Source organism: Hirundo rustica, chromosome 14 (genome assembly GCF_015227805.2).
Source record: "Hirundo rustica isolate bHirRus1 chromosome 14, bHirRus1.pri.v3, whole genome shotgun sequence".
Classification (NCBI taxonomy): domain Eukaryota; kingdom Metazoa; phylum Chordata; class Aves; order Passeriformes; family Hirundinidae; genus Hirundo; species Hirundo rustica.
The window spans coordinates 9,148,952-9,166,527 of record NC_053463.1 but is presented as its reverse complement, the minus strand read 5'-3'; the positions used below and the strand labels follow the sequence as shown (position 1 = coordinate 9,166,527).

Sequence of the window (17,576 nt, the reverse complement as noted above, 5' to 3'; positions counted from 1 at the left end):
TTTTCCTTGTTATGAATGTAACCTGATATGTTACTTTTTAGGTTCTTGAATAGGTGCCAAATCTACTCAGGCTGCCCGAGGTCAAGCTTGCTCTGGGATCTCTGGCTCTCCTGACAGAGCCTGCTGGATTTTGGGACCTAGGAGGAGCATTCCTTGGGCTGTGGGAGATGTGGGTGAACACAGAGGGCTCTGGGCTGCTTGAGGAAGAAGAGGATGCTTGGGTGTTTGCATGGAAAGAGAATATGGCAATGCCCCAGCTCCAACACTCCAACTTTTTCTTTACAAAAGTACCATAATCCCAGCAAATAAAATGGCACACCACAGGTGATCCCAGTGATGTAAGTCAAGTTATTTATGGAGCTCACAGATAAATAAGGAGGTGAGATGTGAGGCCAGAAGAAGCAAGTCAATGTGATTTGAATTACAATTCAGTTTGCTTTAGGATTTTCTAGTTGAAACACAAAAGTTGGCCCTCCCAGACGGGTGCAGTGTAAGAGAGATCTATTAAATGCCACTGGAGATTGTACTTTCAATGACCTGGAAAATATCTTTGGATAAACACTTAATTTGACATTAAAACTTTCAGAGTTTGAAATAGTGAGATTTAATACAGTATAGTAAATTCTACACGGCAAACAGATCAGGACTCTGTTATCTGAACGCTCAGTGTGATGTGTGTGCTCCTGTGTTAAAAATCCACTCCTGTACTGAAAAAAATCATATCCCATTTCACTCCAAGTTAGCTGCTCATAAGAGGTTTTTGATATTTTTCAATTCTTTTAGTGACATCTAGTGAAACTTGGGGAAAGTGCAAGTTCGGTTCAACTCCAAGGATCAATCCAACTGCAGTAGCAGATGCTTCACAATTAAATGCCCAAAGTACTGCACCTTATTTCATTTACTGTCTCTTAAGCTGCTGTCTAAGAAATGCACAAAATGCATTTTGGCCACAAAAATTTTTAAAGTTTGAGCTCATATTCTGGTCAAATATGCATTTGAAGCACATAAATAATTTGCTCTTTGCTCCTTTTGAGTATCTATTTTGAATAACTCTTTTTTCATATTTTAAATTTTGCCTTCTGTTATTGGCACCATTGCTCCTCTACACTTGAAGGCTCCAAGTACTTCGACCTCTACACAAAACACCCCAAATTTTGCAGGAGTTCAAGCTCCACATTTTCAATACTTGGTACTCCTGAACTTACTGAAAAGTCAGATTTGGTCTGCTTGTTGCTCTGGGCCAATCCAGACTGGATGTGAAATACTCTTTCATCAGCAAATGAAGTTTTCAACAGAGATGGAAAACGTATGCCTCCTACCTAGAAATCAGCTAAAAACTTCAAAGGAAGAGCTGCCTCCCACAGAGCAGCATCCACATGCAACAGCTTTTAACAGCGTAACTTTTTCTCAAAGTACAAATGCTAGTGGCTTCCATAAAGGTCTACGTTGGTATGGATTTCAGCTGTGCAAAGAACAGGGTCACCACTACAAACAGGGCTCATAAATATTTGGAAAAAATACAAAGTAGCTTCAAACAGGCCAGTATTAGATGACTGGAAAGAGTTCAAAAAAATCTTAGGGCTTGCTTGCTCTAAAAGGCTTCAACCACCCAAACTGAGCAGGCAATTAGGGCACATTCTGAACAGGAGGATCTGAAGCAACAACTGGGACGTGTGAACACTCCCTGGAAAAATCCCATGTCTGAGTGTCACTGAGCACACTCACATGCAGCCAGCACAGGGAAGGTGCCCAGCATATCCAAACAAGCTGCTAGGTCACGGATTCTGATCTGCTCTCATCCTTCTCAGAGCTAACTTTTCAGAACTTAAAAAAAAAAATAAAATAAAGGAAAAATCAATCGAAGTACACCAAAAGCAACAGTTCAAACATTTTACTAAATCAATTCACACAGTTTCAAAATTGTAAATATAATTAAGGACAAGAGGGTTTCTGCATTTTTTTTCTTCCAGAATCATTAAGACAATAAACAAACACAAATTAGGTTTATAGCATCTGTTCTTTTAAAAAATGAAAGGAACGCCACTTGATGTATTGATAAAGCACCACAACACAGTTACAAAATAGGGTTGGCCTGTTTCTTTCACAAGTAAAAGACTACATACTCCTAACAGCTTCCTGCTTCAATCCATACTTCATTAAAATAACACTATAAAATCTTCTAGATTACACTAACTTCAGACAATGCCTGGTATAACAATGCATTAACAGCAGTAATGCCAACTATCAGTGCCAACATAAAACAGTTTAGAGAGGAAAAACAAAACAAACAAAAAATTCCAAAACAAAACAACAAAAACCTCACCTTTATTTCCCTAGATGAGCAAAATTTAAAATAAGGGATGCTCTGCCTCACAATGAGTTAAGGACTTGGGGATGCTGATGGTGGAAGAGGGGGCTGGTACTGTAGCTTTCTAGGCCTAGTTGGCATCTAGTTTGGCCATTTCCTGCACGTATATCCCTATACTCTCACTGTCGAAGAGCACGAAGTACACAGTCTTGATTGAAGAGGACATCGTTGACACAAAATAGCTGGAGATGGCTTTCAGGATCAGCTGAGCAGCTGTTTGCTTTGGGAAGCCATTTCTAGAAGGAGAGAGAGAAAAAAGAAAGAAAATCAAGATTTGCTGAACCAACTTTTGATGGTTTAACCTCCCAGGGAAGGCTCCAGCTTTTCTCCAACACCTCATGGTAAATAAAGCTGCAAAGCCAGTGTTTACAGTCTGAATTAGAAGCTACAATCTTGTTGATTTAGGCAAGACTTAAAATGCTCAAACAGAAGCACATCATTCCCAAAATATGAGTCTACACAAACTGATGGGTTGAACCTCATGATACCTGATGGGTCAATTATTCTCATTTAACAGGTAAGTAAACCAAAAGCCTGTTGTGTTCTGGAAAGCAGTGTATGTGCTGGAGCTGCAAAGTTAAAATTGTCTTGAAAGCAAAAAATCTCTTAAAGAAAAGTAAAAAGGGACAGAGAATGTGATAGAGAACATGAAACATGAAAAAACCCGAAGTACAAAATGGTCTTTCCACTACTAGTGGTAACTAAGCACAGGACTTTACAGGACCTAACCTGATAACCCTTCTTATAAACTTCTTCATATTTTTATCTAGGAATCCTTGTCTTAAAGATTAATCTTAAAACAAGTCAAGCACAAGTAGAATGGTCTTAACAAAGCTATGACCTGAACTTTATGACCCGAATTTTAGAGGTCATGGCAAACTCCTGGAATTACATCTGGTAACTGCTTGGAACATGGCCTGAACTCTGTTGCTGTGTTAGTCCTGAAATACTGCTACTCACCCAGACTGTGGTTTTACCCTGCCAAATTCTGAGCCCTCCCCCAGCCTCAGTGATGTACACTCCATAGTCAGTCTGAGGTGAGTCAGAGAGTTGACTCTCTTAGGAGTAGCTCCCAAAAAGAAGCCGAAAGAGCCTGTTGCACATCACCTGGTTCCTTGACGGGCACTTACAGATACCTGGTAGTTAATACTCCCCATTATAAAGTCTGTACTATTAATACTACAAATAATATACGGACTACACTGATGGATGAGCTCCTCAGCGTTTTGTGAGCACTTCAAAGAATCTGGGCTAAATCCACCTCTGGCTCTAACAGGTGAACATTTCTCAGCACTTGCTCACTGAAGCACCACACTGGTAGCAAAATGCTGCTGTAATCTCTTCTTTTTCTCTTTGCTGTCTGCAACACACCAAATGTGAAGGGCAGCTCCTGTGGCATGGTCCACTTGCTGCACATTACCTTACCAAAAAATATTCTTGGAGAGCAATTCTGTGTCAGTCCTGTCTGTAATGTGCTATTACTCACACACACACACAAAACCAACAACAAAAAAACAAAAACACCCCAAAAAACTCCACAAAGGGAAAAGCATTTTGAGCAAAGCTCATACTATTCTAAAGCCAAATGAGCCGGTCAGGCATTATCAGCTGTGTGCGAAGGTAATCAACTGAGAGCAGTTTTGACACAGGAGCTGCTTAGGAGTCAGCAGCCTCCACGCGCCTGAGCACTTGCAGGTTACTTATGAATGCTGCGTCCTTGCATAGAGTGAAGAGATCTTCCAGGAATTTTTCTCCTGCACTATCATGCAGGGCATCAAAATGGGGACGTAACTGTTTCTGAACTGTTCTCAGGAGCCTCTGAAGTCACACAGCTTTCAAGTGTTCTGGCAGGGTGGTCACACCAAGGCACATGAAAGAAGAGTGGCCTGGTGAAAGGAAGACACACTGATAACAATCCATTGCTCAGGACACCTCTCCCAAAAGAAACAGAAGAGAACAGAAAAATCAGCAGAAAGGTGCCGGCCTGATGGCCATGTGCGGGCTGCAAGAAACAGAAGCCTTATGCATTGATCTATAGGTCTGAGTTAAATTCTTGTGAAAAGGCAGTTTAGGATTTTGGCCAAACCAGTGTCAATTCAGATCAAAGTCAGAGCCTCAGAATGAAATCCCTTCTCAGAGGATGATTCCTGTTCAATCCCTAACTCTCCTTTCCCTTTCCTCCTCCTGGCCCTACCAGACTGAACTCCAGGCTACCTCTGAACAGCACCCAAGTTGTGCTTTCCATAAGTTGGCTGTAGCTGAGCATCTGGCCCAATGAATGCTACAAGTATGCTATTTTATTTCCCCTCGTGATTTATTTGAACTGCCCTCATGTAATCCCATTCCTCAACTATAAAAGAGAATGAAACTGTTTATGTGGGTTTATTGGGTGATGTCTGCTTGACAGATGCCTGTACTAGAACAGCTGCATACATGTGGTGTCTTTGGCATTTTTTATCTTTTAAAGCTTTACTTTTTTCTTTTTTAAATACTTTTGACTTTATAAAAACAAGTCGAGAGTATTGTCAGAATATATTATGTTCTCTCCAAAATTAACTTATGCTCGGGTATCTCCAATTAAGGAAAAAAAAAAAAAAGGAAAAATACATAATCTCATATATTACTCAAGGCCTTTTGATGCCTCTCCATCTTTTAAAAGCACCACTTCAACTGGCTGAAGTAAGAATGACGTGTATGCCGAGGGGAGGACTTGCCCAGGATCCTGCCTATCAGTAACCAGATTTCAGAACAGAATGTGAATCCTGAGGATTGTTCAAGGCTTCATCATTTTCCAGTACCAATCATGTACTTCACAACAAGGGAAGGGCTGGAAATGGTTCTTTTCTGGGAGCTATCCAGAACAGACAGGGCTATGTGGAAGATACTTTACATGGTCCCACTTTTACATAACCAATTCCACAGTCACTCTGCACTCTCCACATTATTCTGTGGAGGAATAGAGTTTCTCCCAGAGAGTGATTCAAGCTTCTCTTAGTACTGACCAGCCTGTGACCCTGACAGCTAATCCAACAGGTTACAATGAACCCTCTCCTCTATTTCTCTACTCCTCTGCAAAGTTTGCTCAAGTTATCTCCTTAAAATGACACCTATGCAAATGAACCTTAGCTGGAGATTTGTATGATGCACATTGCTTAAATTTAGCATCCTAATGAAACTTTTATTTCTTGTTATTCACCCAAAACCTCAAATACTGTTTTCTGCCCTAGCCCACAGAATGTGCAAGAATTAGTCTGGTGTTGCAACACAGCACAATAGGAAGAATATTCTTGTTGTACACCAGCCAACTTCTTTCCTGGGAAACTCAAAGGGAGTCAGTTGTTCAGGGTTAGGAGACACAACTGTGTAATTCAGCCTAGATCTGGCCCTTGGTCTTCCTAGTGAGACATCAGTGAGGGCTACGTGTTCCCAACCTCCCTCTGCACCCCAAACCCAGAAGCCTCAGACTAAAGGTTGCAGTCAGTCTGGACTGGGACTCTTAACATCATCTGACTTTCAAAGGCACTGAGAACACTGTACAGAGCCAGACGACCTGAACTTTAGACTGAGGCTTCAAAACCTTGGCAAGGGTTTTGAAGGTCTTTCTTTTTTTAAATGAAATAGTCCCATGATGTAAACTGCATGGAATTCGGCTTATGGATTTTGGATGAAAGCTTGAAGTGACTCTGCAAATCCTGAGAATCAAGGCACTTTATGTTTGCTGCTTAAACAAACACTAAGCCATGGCTTCTGACCATTGTAAGGCTGGTAAGTTTCATTACACACTAAAATCAGGCAAAAGAGACCCCTTCTCTTCATGTTCTTCTTTTCCACATCTCCAATTTATATGAATGAACTGATAGTCTGAAAGAAGTCTTATAATATTCTCATGAAAGTTTGTTTTATGCTCTTTATCCCATTTGCCTGCTTTAAGATTTGTAGGGATCACTATGAGATCTGCCAACACTAAACCAGTACTCAGGAAAACACTGCAGGCTCCATGCACTGCCTGAACAAACCTAGAAGAAACTCTTCTTTTAGGGAACTGATTTAAACAAGGAAGAGAAAAGCCAGCATTGCAGCAATGTGTTTTGTACACGGGAAGGGAGTGGAATACCAGATGGCACTTAGAGAATGTGACCTGTTTGGCATCGGGTTTGCCTGACAGCCTTACCTGCCACTGCCAATGGAAGGAAAGGCGATTGATTTCAGCTTCTTTTCATCAGCCAGAGCCAAGCAGTTCTTCACCGTCTTTTCCAGCAGCTCCTCGCATTTGTCTGAGCCCCAACCTGGGCTGTTACAGTGGATCACAAATTTCGCAGGCAGTCCGTGGCCAGCGCTGACAACAGCTAGGAAGAATTGAAATGAAATAGAATTACTTTCCTCTCTTTAGGATTAAAGGAGTGTACATGTGATTAAAATAGCTAACAGTCAACAGACATTCCTTTAGCCCCTGAGAATGTTTTTGATTACAAATCACACGGCTTTAAAATATAACATGATTACAGAGACTTTGTGTTTCCCATTTCCATCTGCATTTTGCTGTGATAATTTATAAAGCATAGCTAGGATCGAGCTTACTTGAGAGAGAGCAAGAATTCACAGCTGACATCAAAGGAAGCATATTTATACTGAGGGCTGTGTAAGGAGAAGGGCAGTATCTGTTAGAACCCAAACCCAGACAAGGTTTGGCTGGGTTTACTGCAGAGATACAGTAAATGCCAGGATGCTGGACAGGCACAAGGAGTTACAACTCCAGTGACCTTCAGCTACTCCTGCTAAATGTACAGAGTGTTCAGCTGGCTTCTAATCACACTCCAGCCCAAACTGGAGCAGTTCAGAGCTACCAGTGCTCTGCAAACCCCAAAGGAAGGATAGAAAAGAAGGGAATTAAGATTCTGGCTTTATTTCCAGCTTTGTCTCTGAATAACTATAACAAAGACATTTTGTGTGATCTTAAGACTTTGGGCCTGGCCTTATTTTAGCTTTTCTGTGTACAGGTCATCCAAGATCACTTGAACAATGCTGGGCTTAGTCTCTCTCTTTCAACACATTCTTGACAGAGGGGGTAGAGGATGCATTTACAGATTTGCAGTGTTTGAGTCACGCTGTTTGTGTAACAACAGGCCAGGCCTTGTATGTACAAAGAAATGAAGAATTTTTACCATGCTAATGGTATCTTATCACTACAATATTATCATGGACATGTGGGGACTAAGAAGGTGCAGCAGACCCTCCCTACAAACTGGTGACAGGCAGGGATTCTCCAGATGAGAGGCCTCCTTCTCTGCAGAAGAACACATTCTGGGTTCACCACTTCCATCACAGAGCAACAACAGACCGTGCTCTGCCTGCCAGAAACCAGGGTAAGAGGATCTCTGCCATTTCCGAACTCACTGGGCTGTGATTGCAAATAAAAAGTTGCAACTTTTTTTTTTTTTTTTTAACAAACCAAAGGTGGGGGGAAGCAAACTACCTAATCACAAGCTGAGGGAACAAAAACTTCTATCTGAAATCTCACAAGAGCATCCAGTGAGTCTTCAGAGAGAGTCAGTCCCTAAAGTACCCCACAAAAGGTATAAAATGGTATAAAATGGCAGCTTATGTCTTCACAAAACTATAATAAAAATACCAAGAAGTTTTTTAAAAAATTAAAAAATCAGGTTTGCAAAGGTGCTTAGAGGTCTGAAATCCTCTACTCCATTCTGGAATGTTTATGAGGCATTTTCTATTGAAGTATAGTAGAAGTAACTCTTGGCACATGCTCATCACATATGGATACTATCTTGTGGCTGCTGCAGGAAAGAGAAAATAGACTTTGTCATATGGATCCTGACCAGGGGTTAACCAGAACATTTTGAAGGACAATGGAAGCACAAGCATTTATGTTCTTATGGGTTTGCAGAGTCCCAACATGCTGAATAGCCTCAGTGTTAGGCAATGTTAATTTGTCATAATGTGCAACTAAAACGTTGGCAGATTCAGAATCCATCATAAATCCAAGAAAAATCTATTAAAAGCAGCTGACATATCTCTCGTCAGATATGAAATGTGGATATCATCCCCATCCTGAAGGAATAAAATATTGTATTGATACACATGAACAACTTTAATACTTCTCAGGGAGTGTTTTCCGAGGTAGTCATTAATTAACTCATTAGGATTCTGATGAAGACAACTGTTCATTACCAAGAGCAGCTGCCCCTTACTTCAAATGCAAATGCATTGAAATGGGAAGCAAGAAAGAGAAAGCCAACTATGGACTCATTCTGTGCTATCACATTCCAGGTAAGCATTCTGGTTATGGGTGGATTAAAGGCACACCCATAGAATTGAGAAACCTGAAAACTGGGTGTATGTAGGTTTGAAAAAAATGGATGTATTAGTTCTGCTCTGGAGTCCTCCAACAAGTCCCCAGCAGCCAGTTTATCCCACTGCAGTGCAGAGCTGCCCTGGAGTAAGACTGCCAAACAACCCACAGATCCGAGGGATGCGCTAACAGCTGAGGAAAAAACCCTTTTCTTGTCAACTTCCCACCTATTTGGTTTGGGCTGGTAAGAGATCTTGTATAGGAGTTAGTAAAAAGAAAAAAAGCGAGTAATTGATTCTGCATATTTTTGCAGAACAAAAATTCCAAGAAAAACTTGTTAAATTTTTTAAAAAGCAAGGGAGAAACCCCCAAAGTATTAAGCTCTAGAAGTAAACAGTTGTAATTTTTCCTGTCAGAGCTGAATTCTTCCATCTCCCCTTCGGCTGTAGTTAGGATTCGTTTACAAAACTGTGCGCACTGTATTTATTTTTATAGCATAAACACAGATGGCAGAATCAGCCTTCTATATGAACAATATGGATCAGCAATTTCACAGATGGTGTAAAATTATATATTGCCATTATCAAACTTTATTACTCACATAGTAGATTTTTCTCCGATATTACATAAATTTTGATAACTAGGCATCAAAAAGTCATAAGCTTTTACTGTGATGATTTTGGCACTGATTAAACTAAGTACCCAAGCAGATGCTGAACTTTAAGCACATGCTTAAGTTCAGTGAAAGTCAGCAGCATTTCAGCAAAGCAGATGTTTAACAGAGTAAGACTCAAAAATAAGCATCTCATTAATTGCTTTTCTGAACTGCGGCCTTAATGATCAACACTGAGAGTGCACGCACGTACCTGCGAACAGCCTGGCTCTACTGTAACACCGCAGCACCGCCCACTCCCCAGGTGCTTTGGTAAAGGTTACTAGAGATGCAATGTGTGCACTTTAACTGTGGAGAACACAAACACAGAGCCCTTGGGAGCTGCCTGCACACAGCAGAGCCCCAGCGCTGCTGCAGGAGGAGCTGGGCTGTGTGAACAGAGCTCGGGGTCGGGGTCCCGAAGCGCAGCCTCACCTCCGGCTATGTCCAACGGCCCGTTCTTTTTGCGGAGCTCAATGACGGCTTCCACAAACTCCTTGCCGCCTTTCTTTTCCAAAGTGCTCCCTGAACAGAGAATTGTTAGTTTACTCCTCTGATCTCAGCAGCCACGTGACTCATCATTTGCTTTTGTTACATCGCTCTAGAGTTTTCTGCCCAAACATTTTTTGGGGACTGCAAAGTAAGATCTAAACCTTTTGGGACTTGAGGATTAGCTAGTCATTAAAAACAACAACAACAACAACAGAAAGAACAAAAAGACAACCCTAACAACCCAAAAACCTCACGCTGGTATCCCTTGCTAACATTCTCAGACTTGAATTTACTGTCAAAAAACATTTGACATGACATCCCTACCTCCTTCCTTCTCATGAGCATCTCTTAGTGTGAAATGTTCCAGAAGAATGTGCTAGCTCAACAGTGGTTGAAGGTTCGTAATTCCTTCCCCTAGGATTCATTTCCCCTCTTCTCTTACAAATTGTTTTAAAGAGCCATTTGCCACAATAAGAATTTGAAACTCACCTGATCTTGGTCCCTGACCCCAACAGGTGGCCCCAGGAATGAAACAGTCTCGTGAGTGCAGCGGGCTGCTTTACTTGGTAACTGCCCAGCTTGTTGAGCCACCTTTAACCGAGAGGAAGAGCCTCAGAAATAAGGAGAATCTCTAAGGAACACATTCCTCCAATGAACTTCTCTAACTACAACTAAGGAGCTGGACAAAGTCATTCTGGGAGGAAAAGAGCTGTGCAGTGTGTCAGGGCATCCAAAAGGTATGCTGTTTACAAAGGCAGTCCATCACTAAATGGTTTAGATCTTATTTTGCAGCTCTAGTTTTAAATATTAATGAAAGAAAAAAACAGCCCAAGAAGCATTTTCCTAACTACATAAGCATCCCATATAATTTTGCAGTGTGCATATTAATTATAAAGGTAAATAAGTAAAAAGCAGTGATATCATAAAGGCTCTGATTTGAGATATTGCTTTGAAAACTGATTTCCAAAAATTAAGAACTAGGATCTCTAAAGATCTAGACATTTATTTGGTGACACCCCTTACTTCCACTGATGAAGAAAGAAAAAAATGCAATTTCTGATGGAAGTGCACATACTATATGCTCCAGGAAGCAGAGGCCCTCCTCCAAGATTCTGGTTACTAAATCAGGTTACAGCTCTAGGAACTAAGAAGACTGCAAGATGCTTTTCTTTTGTTTTGCTAAATTTCTTCCAAACTGAAAAGCTGAAAACAATGCATTTTTTTTTCCATTCAAAAACTGACTCCGTGACCCTGAGTCTATTTTGTTAGTGGCTGAGGACAATTACAAAAGCTATGCCTTTCCTTTGGCATTTTCATAACCAGTTCACAACAGGGTTTGCCAAAAACTGGATTGCAAGGTCAGACTGTGTGGGTCAGAGTGTAATTTGCTCGTTGTGCTCATTTATAAGCTTTTAAATATAAATACTTCAGCCAAACTCCTAAGAATTTTCTGAAACTTAAAGTTACCTATCCCAGTGCAACTGCATGGGAGGACCACATTACAAATCTCTTAGAAAAGACAGTGTTGGCTTTATTTGTAGCAGCAAGGTGTCTTAGGAGAGTGCTGGGAAAGGAGACCCAGAGCAGCACTGAGGTGCTTGGAAGCACTCTGCCCTTCAAAGGCAATGAATAAAGCACAACACCCTGCGCCCTTTGCCGAGCCCATCCAGCAGATGTGGCTGACTCCAGGGTGGAATAAAATCACCCTGACTGGGAAGGGATGGGGAGGGAATGAAACAGCCTTCCATTCTAGTTATAGTCTTGTTGTATATAATTCCATATCATTCCTGTTTATATTTATATATATGCCAGTCATATTCCCCATGAGTCCATGAACTCTGATCAGTCCTAAAACCCGTGACATTCATAATCCTTAATTTTCCCCTTTAAGGGGATACATAATTAAGCCTTGTACAGAACCTAGAACAGCAAAGTTCTATTAAGTAGGTCATTTCTTTGCCATTGCGAAGCTGTTGTACATTTAATGAAATTTAGCCTAGTTTGGTTTAATTCAATCCAGACGGATCAGCTTTTTCCCTTCTACTGGGAATTAATTTATAATTAAAAGCAATGCACAACCATGTCAGTTTATTCCACTGAGTTCTCTTCTTGCAGATCTGGTACAAAGAAGAGAAAAAGTAATATTTGGTATGAATGAGTGAAAGATTCTGCATTTACTCCCCAATTATGTTCTTCTTCTGATTAATAGTGAGAGTTTATATTGAAATCATACTTGACATCTATGTTGTAAATTAGCTTAATCTGGCAAAGGACAGACTGTATTTAACCATTTTCCACTACACTAGCAAGTTTCTTCATGGAAGTCTTGCTTCACAGCCTCAAGGTTAGCAGCTTATTTGCTCACAGGCATAAATATGTGTCACTCCCATGAGAATAAGATCATTATCTCATGCTTTCCAAGCAGGCATTGGTATCAGTGTTGAAAACAGCGTTAGCAGAAATTTAGGATCTAAAATTCTCAGGATAAGCCCTCAATACATTTAAATTGTTAGGGAAAAAAATCAACAAAAAATTAAAAAAATTTAGATGGGTAAAAGTTAATCATTGGAAGCTAAGCATTTGTGCACTTCTATTCTTTCTTACAGCAGTCAGAGGCAACAGGAACCTACACTAAGGAACAAGCAGTCCAGCTTCAAGAGACAATTTTCTTTGCAGGGTAGCAAAGCATTTCTTGGCCACAGGGTAGGAGACAGGCACATTGGCTAAATGGGTCTGACAGACTTTGGAAGCGTATTCTTCAGGTACACTGAGTGTCTTCTATGACACTTTGCATATTATTTAGCCAGCAAGGTCACAGTGCTTCTGCCCCAACAGACTGACCAGAGCTACATTTCTCTGCTTGTTACTCAGAGAGCAGCCCTTTCAGAAAAAGCAGGCAGTGCAGGACATGTGTTCCTCCAAGCCAGTACTGAGAACAAGGCCTCAGGCCTGGGGAGCCCATTCTCACAGTGATGGTGAGGTCAAGATGAGATGCAGCTGACTTGTTCTTAAGCACTGCCAGCAACTTCTGCATTTGGCCCAAATTCTGATTTGCCTTCTCAAATTACCAAGGCAGTTCAATCAAAGTACTCCTACCCTTCTATAAAATCCTTCAAAATTCTGTACGTGGGAGGGGTAAGAGAAGGGCTAGGAGCAGAGTTACTCAGGGGACAGTTAAGAAGGCTGAATTAAGAGATCTGTCCTGTTTCCTGTCGTGCCTTCTCTCCGTGTAGCTCAGGTGACCAACGTGTGCGCAGCACTAGCCTGGGCTTGTGGGAGTGAGGACCATGGAGCAGGGCTAGGAAGCTCATCAGTCCATAAGGATAATCTTAAGAGTTTGAAAAATACAGACAGATTAGATCCAGCCTTTGAATCCAGATGTGAACATCTGAAACTCGGCATGGAGAGGGTGTACATGGTTAGAAATCTAAGGATCCATACTCAAACCACATTCAAACTAGGCACTTTACATGTCAAACCAACAATGTCATAATTCATTTTCCTTGGTCAGGTGCCTGCATTTAACGCACTGTTCCTGCGCTTCAGACCATTTTGGTGGTGCACTCCATTGTTACTTCTGAAAGGCCGATTTGGCAATAAAAACCAAAAATGCCCACTAGGTTTATAATTGTTCATTTCTTGTTATGATCAGTCGGGACTGCTGGAAGTGAGAAATGAATGCAAATCTGCATAGCTACAACAAGCTGGTGGCTGCTGATCGACCATGCACACACATACGAACTCCGCAGCACTGAACTTGCCATTACCTACTTCACCACCGGTGTAGAAGTCAGAGTTTGTCGGGTGAACGACAGCATCACTGTCGATCGTGGCAATGTCAGCCTGTACAACTTGCAACTACAACAGGTAAACAGATGTATATCAACCACGTTGGACAGAGACCCAGCACAGGCTCTACATTTACACATGTACCAACGTCCATATTTTCCTACCTTTACATCTCCAAACCTTGCGCCAAAGGAGTAGGCTGAGTTGTGTGTGCAGGTGTGTGTAGAGAAAGGGGTGTAGGGAGCAGGAGGAGGAATATTGAGTATGACATGATCAAATAAATGTTAAAATGACAAGTCAGAGCAATCACATGAGATCATTTCCAAAGTTTTAAAATCAGCTAATGCCCCATTTCACTTTGCAGAAACCTAGAACAACCAGTTCCCCACAGAGCATGACATTAAAATATGGAATCTGTTTAAAAAAGAGAAATTCAGCATCATCAAGCCAAACAAAATAATTAGTTTCTCCATTTTGTCAGCCCTAATAAGCTGACAGGCGCTGATTTTCATATGGAAAGCTATTCATCATTTTGCTTCTAAAAATGCCAGTTTCCTTCACATGTAGGAAACTGTATTCACAGCCGGGGTTGTACAGAATTTGCTTTAAAAAATACAAATAATTGTTCATATAGTTTAAAAGTAAGGCATATCTTTTAATTATGTGCTGGAATGGCTAAGACACTTGTAGAAATATATGTACTTCTAAGAAAGGCTGATATAAAAATTAGCTTTCTTAGACTATTTTTCTTGTTAAGTTACTTCTCTACATTCCCACAGGAAATGCAGCAGTATTAGAATTATGGGTTGTATTCCATTAAGGACGTTTCAAAAAAAGACAGCACAAGGAATACTCAAATAAGAAGGGACAGCAGTACATAATGCATGAAAAGCAATTTTTCTTTCACTGAAGAATAAACTTCTGCTAAAGAGGGATTTTGTGATTTCTTATCAAACTGAAACAAGAGAAAAAGCTTTAAAAGTGATTCTCCACCCATGATAGTTCACTCTTGGTATAATATCAGTATTTGTTTCCAGCTGAATGTAAAAGTGACAGGGAAGAATTGAAACATAATGGAAACAAATTATCCACTGAATTAAACATCAAATCAAGGCATGGAAGATTTGGGGACAGCTCATTATGTAATAAGCCCATTCCAAAATTTTTAAGCCTACTTTAAGTATCAAAATAAAACCCCTGAGATTGCAGGTAGAATGGAGAAACTGCTTATTTTGAGGAAAAACCTGGCAAAAAAGTATTTTAGTCCTCAAAGTATCCAAATAAGAAACCCCCCAAAATAGCTAACAGTCACATATGATCATTATGGAAAAGAATTTAAAATTTTTGAACTGAAATCAGCTTGAAGACTAGCAATAGCTACAGATATTTAGAATTGGTCAAAAAGTGTTTTGAATATAGTTCTTCAACAAAGCAGGACCTGCAAGATTTGAATTTCTGCTCTGATTAAAGGTATGAAGCCCTAGAGAATAAATTCTGGGTTCCATAATTTCCATGTGACCGTTAGTTGTGTCAACCCATGCCCCATTTACCTAGGTCATCTTTAAGGTCAATGTCAGCATTGGTAGGATTGATAATGGCCTCCACCTCGAAGCCGGCTAAATTACTGATTTCACTGTGAATAAGGTTCAGCTGAAAAGAAAAGCATGAGGTGGGAAATAACAGGACAGCTGGGAAATCACAGAGAAGCTGCAGAAAAGTGAGCTTTGCAACACAGATGGAGATAGCATCACTGCAAACAAATATGCAAAATAAAAGGCAGGTCATAAAGGGTTATTAGCCCCAAAAAATTCAAACACAAGACTCAAACATTGTTCATACAGGCAGCACGTGAATGTACCCTATTAGTAAGCTCTGTTTTGGTTTTACACTGATCACTATTTGGGATTCTTATTGTTATCCAGCATCTAAAGAAGTCTTAAAGAAGTCTGGATAGGGACTTTTCATGAGGGCATGGAGCGACAGGACAAGGGGAATGGCCTTAAACTGATGGAGGGGAGGTTAATATTAGATATTAGGAAGAAATTCTTCCCTGTGAGGGTGGGGAGGGCCTGGCACAGGGTGCCCAGAGAAGCTGCGGCTGCCCCATCCCTGGAAGTGCTCAAGGCCAGGTTGGATGGGGCTTAGAGCAACCTGGGATAGTGGAAGGTGTCCCATGGCCATAGCAGGGGCTTGGATTGAGATGAGCTTTAAGATCCCCTGCAAACTATTCTGTGATTCTAATTTTGCCACTAAATGAGGGTATTTGTTTCTTCCTCAAGTAAAGATGAAGGACACCCTAAGCATCCCTTAAGCATCAATTACAGAGATGTGCTGAGACTGTTCTGCACTGAAACGGGATCAAAGCTGCTGCTCCTCCTTCTTTAAGCCAGCAAACACAAGCCTATCTCTAAGAAAGCAGACACTTGTCTCCAGCAATTCCTCCACCCCAACAAGGAGATGTGGGGTTTTTTCTTTCCTTATCAGTAGTCACCATGTTCTGTATTACAGCAATTCAGTCCTCATTACAGTTCTGCAGCCTTTGGGAATGTCTGCTGAGGTACTGAGCAGGCACATGATATTACATGCTTATTGCTTCTAGTTTTTATTTTGTTTGCTTTACTTCCTTTTGTCCCTTATGAAAGCAGGGATTTTAACTGCATCCATTAATGCCCATTTACTCCTCTAAGTACCCCCATATATTTCAAATGTGCCTTTCAATTTCTTTCTTGTTCTATATCAGGAGGATCTCTCCTGGGCACACAGGAAACTGTGCAAGGCACCGTGGAGATCTAAAGATTGACCTCACATCTGCACCAGGTGTTCTTAAAAGACAGTTTGGGTGTCTTCTCATAGGATGTGACCCACACCACAGAATGAACTCCACAATTTGAGGCAACCTAATGGGAATCCTAAACTTGGAAAAGGTCAAAACTGCAGGTATGGGAAGTTTCTAAGCAGGGTTTGAGCAGGTTGTGACGCTGCCTCGTAGCTTCTGTTGGAAGTCTGATTTCACAGGCACCAAGTTTACTACTGACAAAACTTCAAATATTTTAAAAGTGCAAAAGATCTTCCAGACCTTTTCATTTGGGGAAATACATTAGCCACAGCATGACCTATGCCTGTGTTTACATTATGTATTTTAAATTATTTTTTCAGTAGCTGTTTGGGTGATATGGAAAGCAACCATGAAGGAGACAGCTCTCATTCATTTATGTAATTCCTGCAACAAGCTGCAGTTTAGTCAGGTTTTCCTTTTAATCCAAAACCCTTAGCCTACAAAGCATAACATACATCTCCATGCATGGCACTTTATATCATCAATATCAGAATTTTATCCCTTGTTTGTTGTAGCCCACGTTCTTAACTCTTCAAATAATTTCTTTGTGTATGTTAATTTATTAACAGGGAATATGAGCCAGTCCATGAAACCCATACAAGTGAATGGGACATTTAAGGCGGCCACCATCCCTATATTAAAATTTTCTGAAAAAAAATTTGCGTTTCATTCATTTGATTCTATGAATTGATCTTTCTCTTTTTAAAAACCTGCAATTTCATATAATTTGCATATGTTGCTTGAGTAAACTAGTAAACTACATCAAACTAGGGTGCTTTTGACTAAAAATGAGTGTAATTTGGCCCTATTTTAAGTATGTGTCTGTTCAGGAATTTGTAATAAAATCTAAGAAAGCTTCCTTTCCAAATAGCTTGGAATCCTTTAATACTTCACACATGGTGAGTTATTCATACTGGAGTTTGAGTCTTGAGTTTGACTACAAGCAACTGCTGTTTAAAAAAATTCAAATGAAATCAAATCAAAATGTTAAAAAAACTTCATGAATTTTAAAATTAAAAACAAAACAACAGCAAAACACATGCACACACCATGACTGTTTTGTGGAGATTATAGTATGTTCCTAAACATATTTTGCTTACTCTGTAAGTGATCTTTTTGATTCGTAATTCTG

The 17,576-nt window shown here is 40.5% G+C and overlaps 1 protein-coding gene across 6 annotated transcripts in view; it reads right to left on the bottom strand.

Moving 5' to 3' along the window:
* Positions 1-1,876: 1,876 nt before the first annotated feature.
* Positions 1,877-17,576, bottom strand: part of LOC120759056 (core histone macro-H2A.1) — a 42,727-nt gene continuing 27,027 nt past the window's right edge. For 2 of the 6 annotated variants that reach the window (XM_040077918.1, XM_040077919.1), the window contains exons 6-9: positions 15,159-15,258; positions 9,763-9,852; positions 6,540-6,714; positions 1,877-2,604 (exon numbers count right to left, since the gene is read on the bottom strand). In XM_040077918.1, coding sequence (XP_039933852.1) covers positions 2,439-2,604; positions 6,540-6,714; positions 9,763-9,852; positions 15,159-15,258 — 531 coding nt within the window. In that variant the 3' untranslated portion in view covers positions 1,877-2,438. Of the gene's footprint in view, positions 2,605-3,021; positions 4,255-6,539; positions 6,715-9,762; positions 9,853-10,308; positions 10,411-13,586; positions 13,678-15,158; positions 15,259-17,576 lie in introns of those variants that run through there. The other 4 variants (XM_040077920.1, XM_040077922.1, XM_040077923.2 and 1 more) reach the window with 3 other exon arrangements.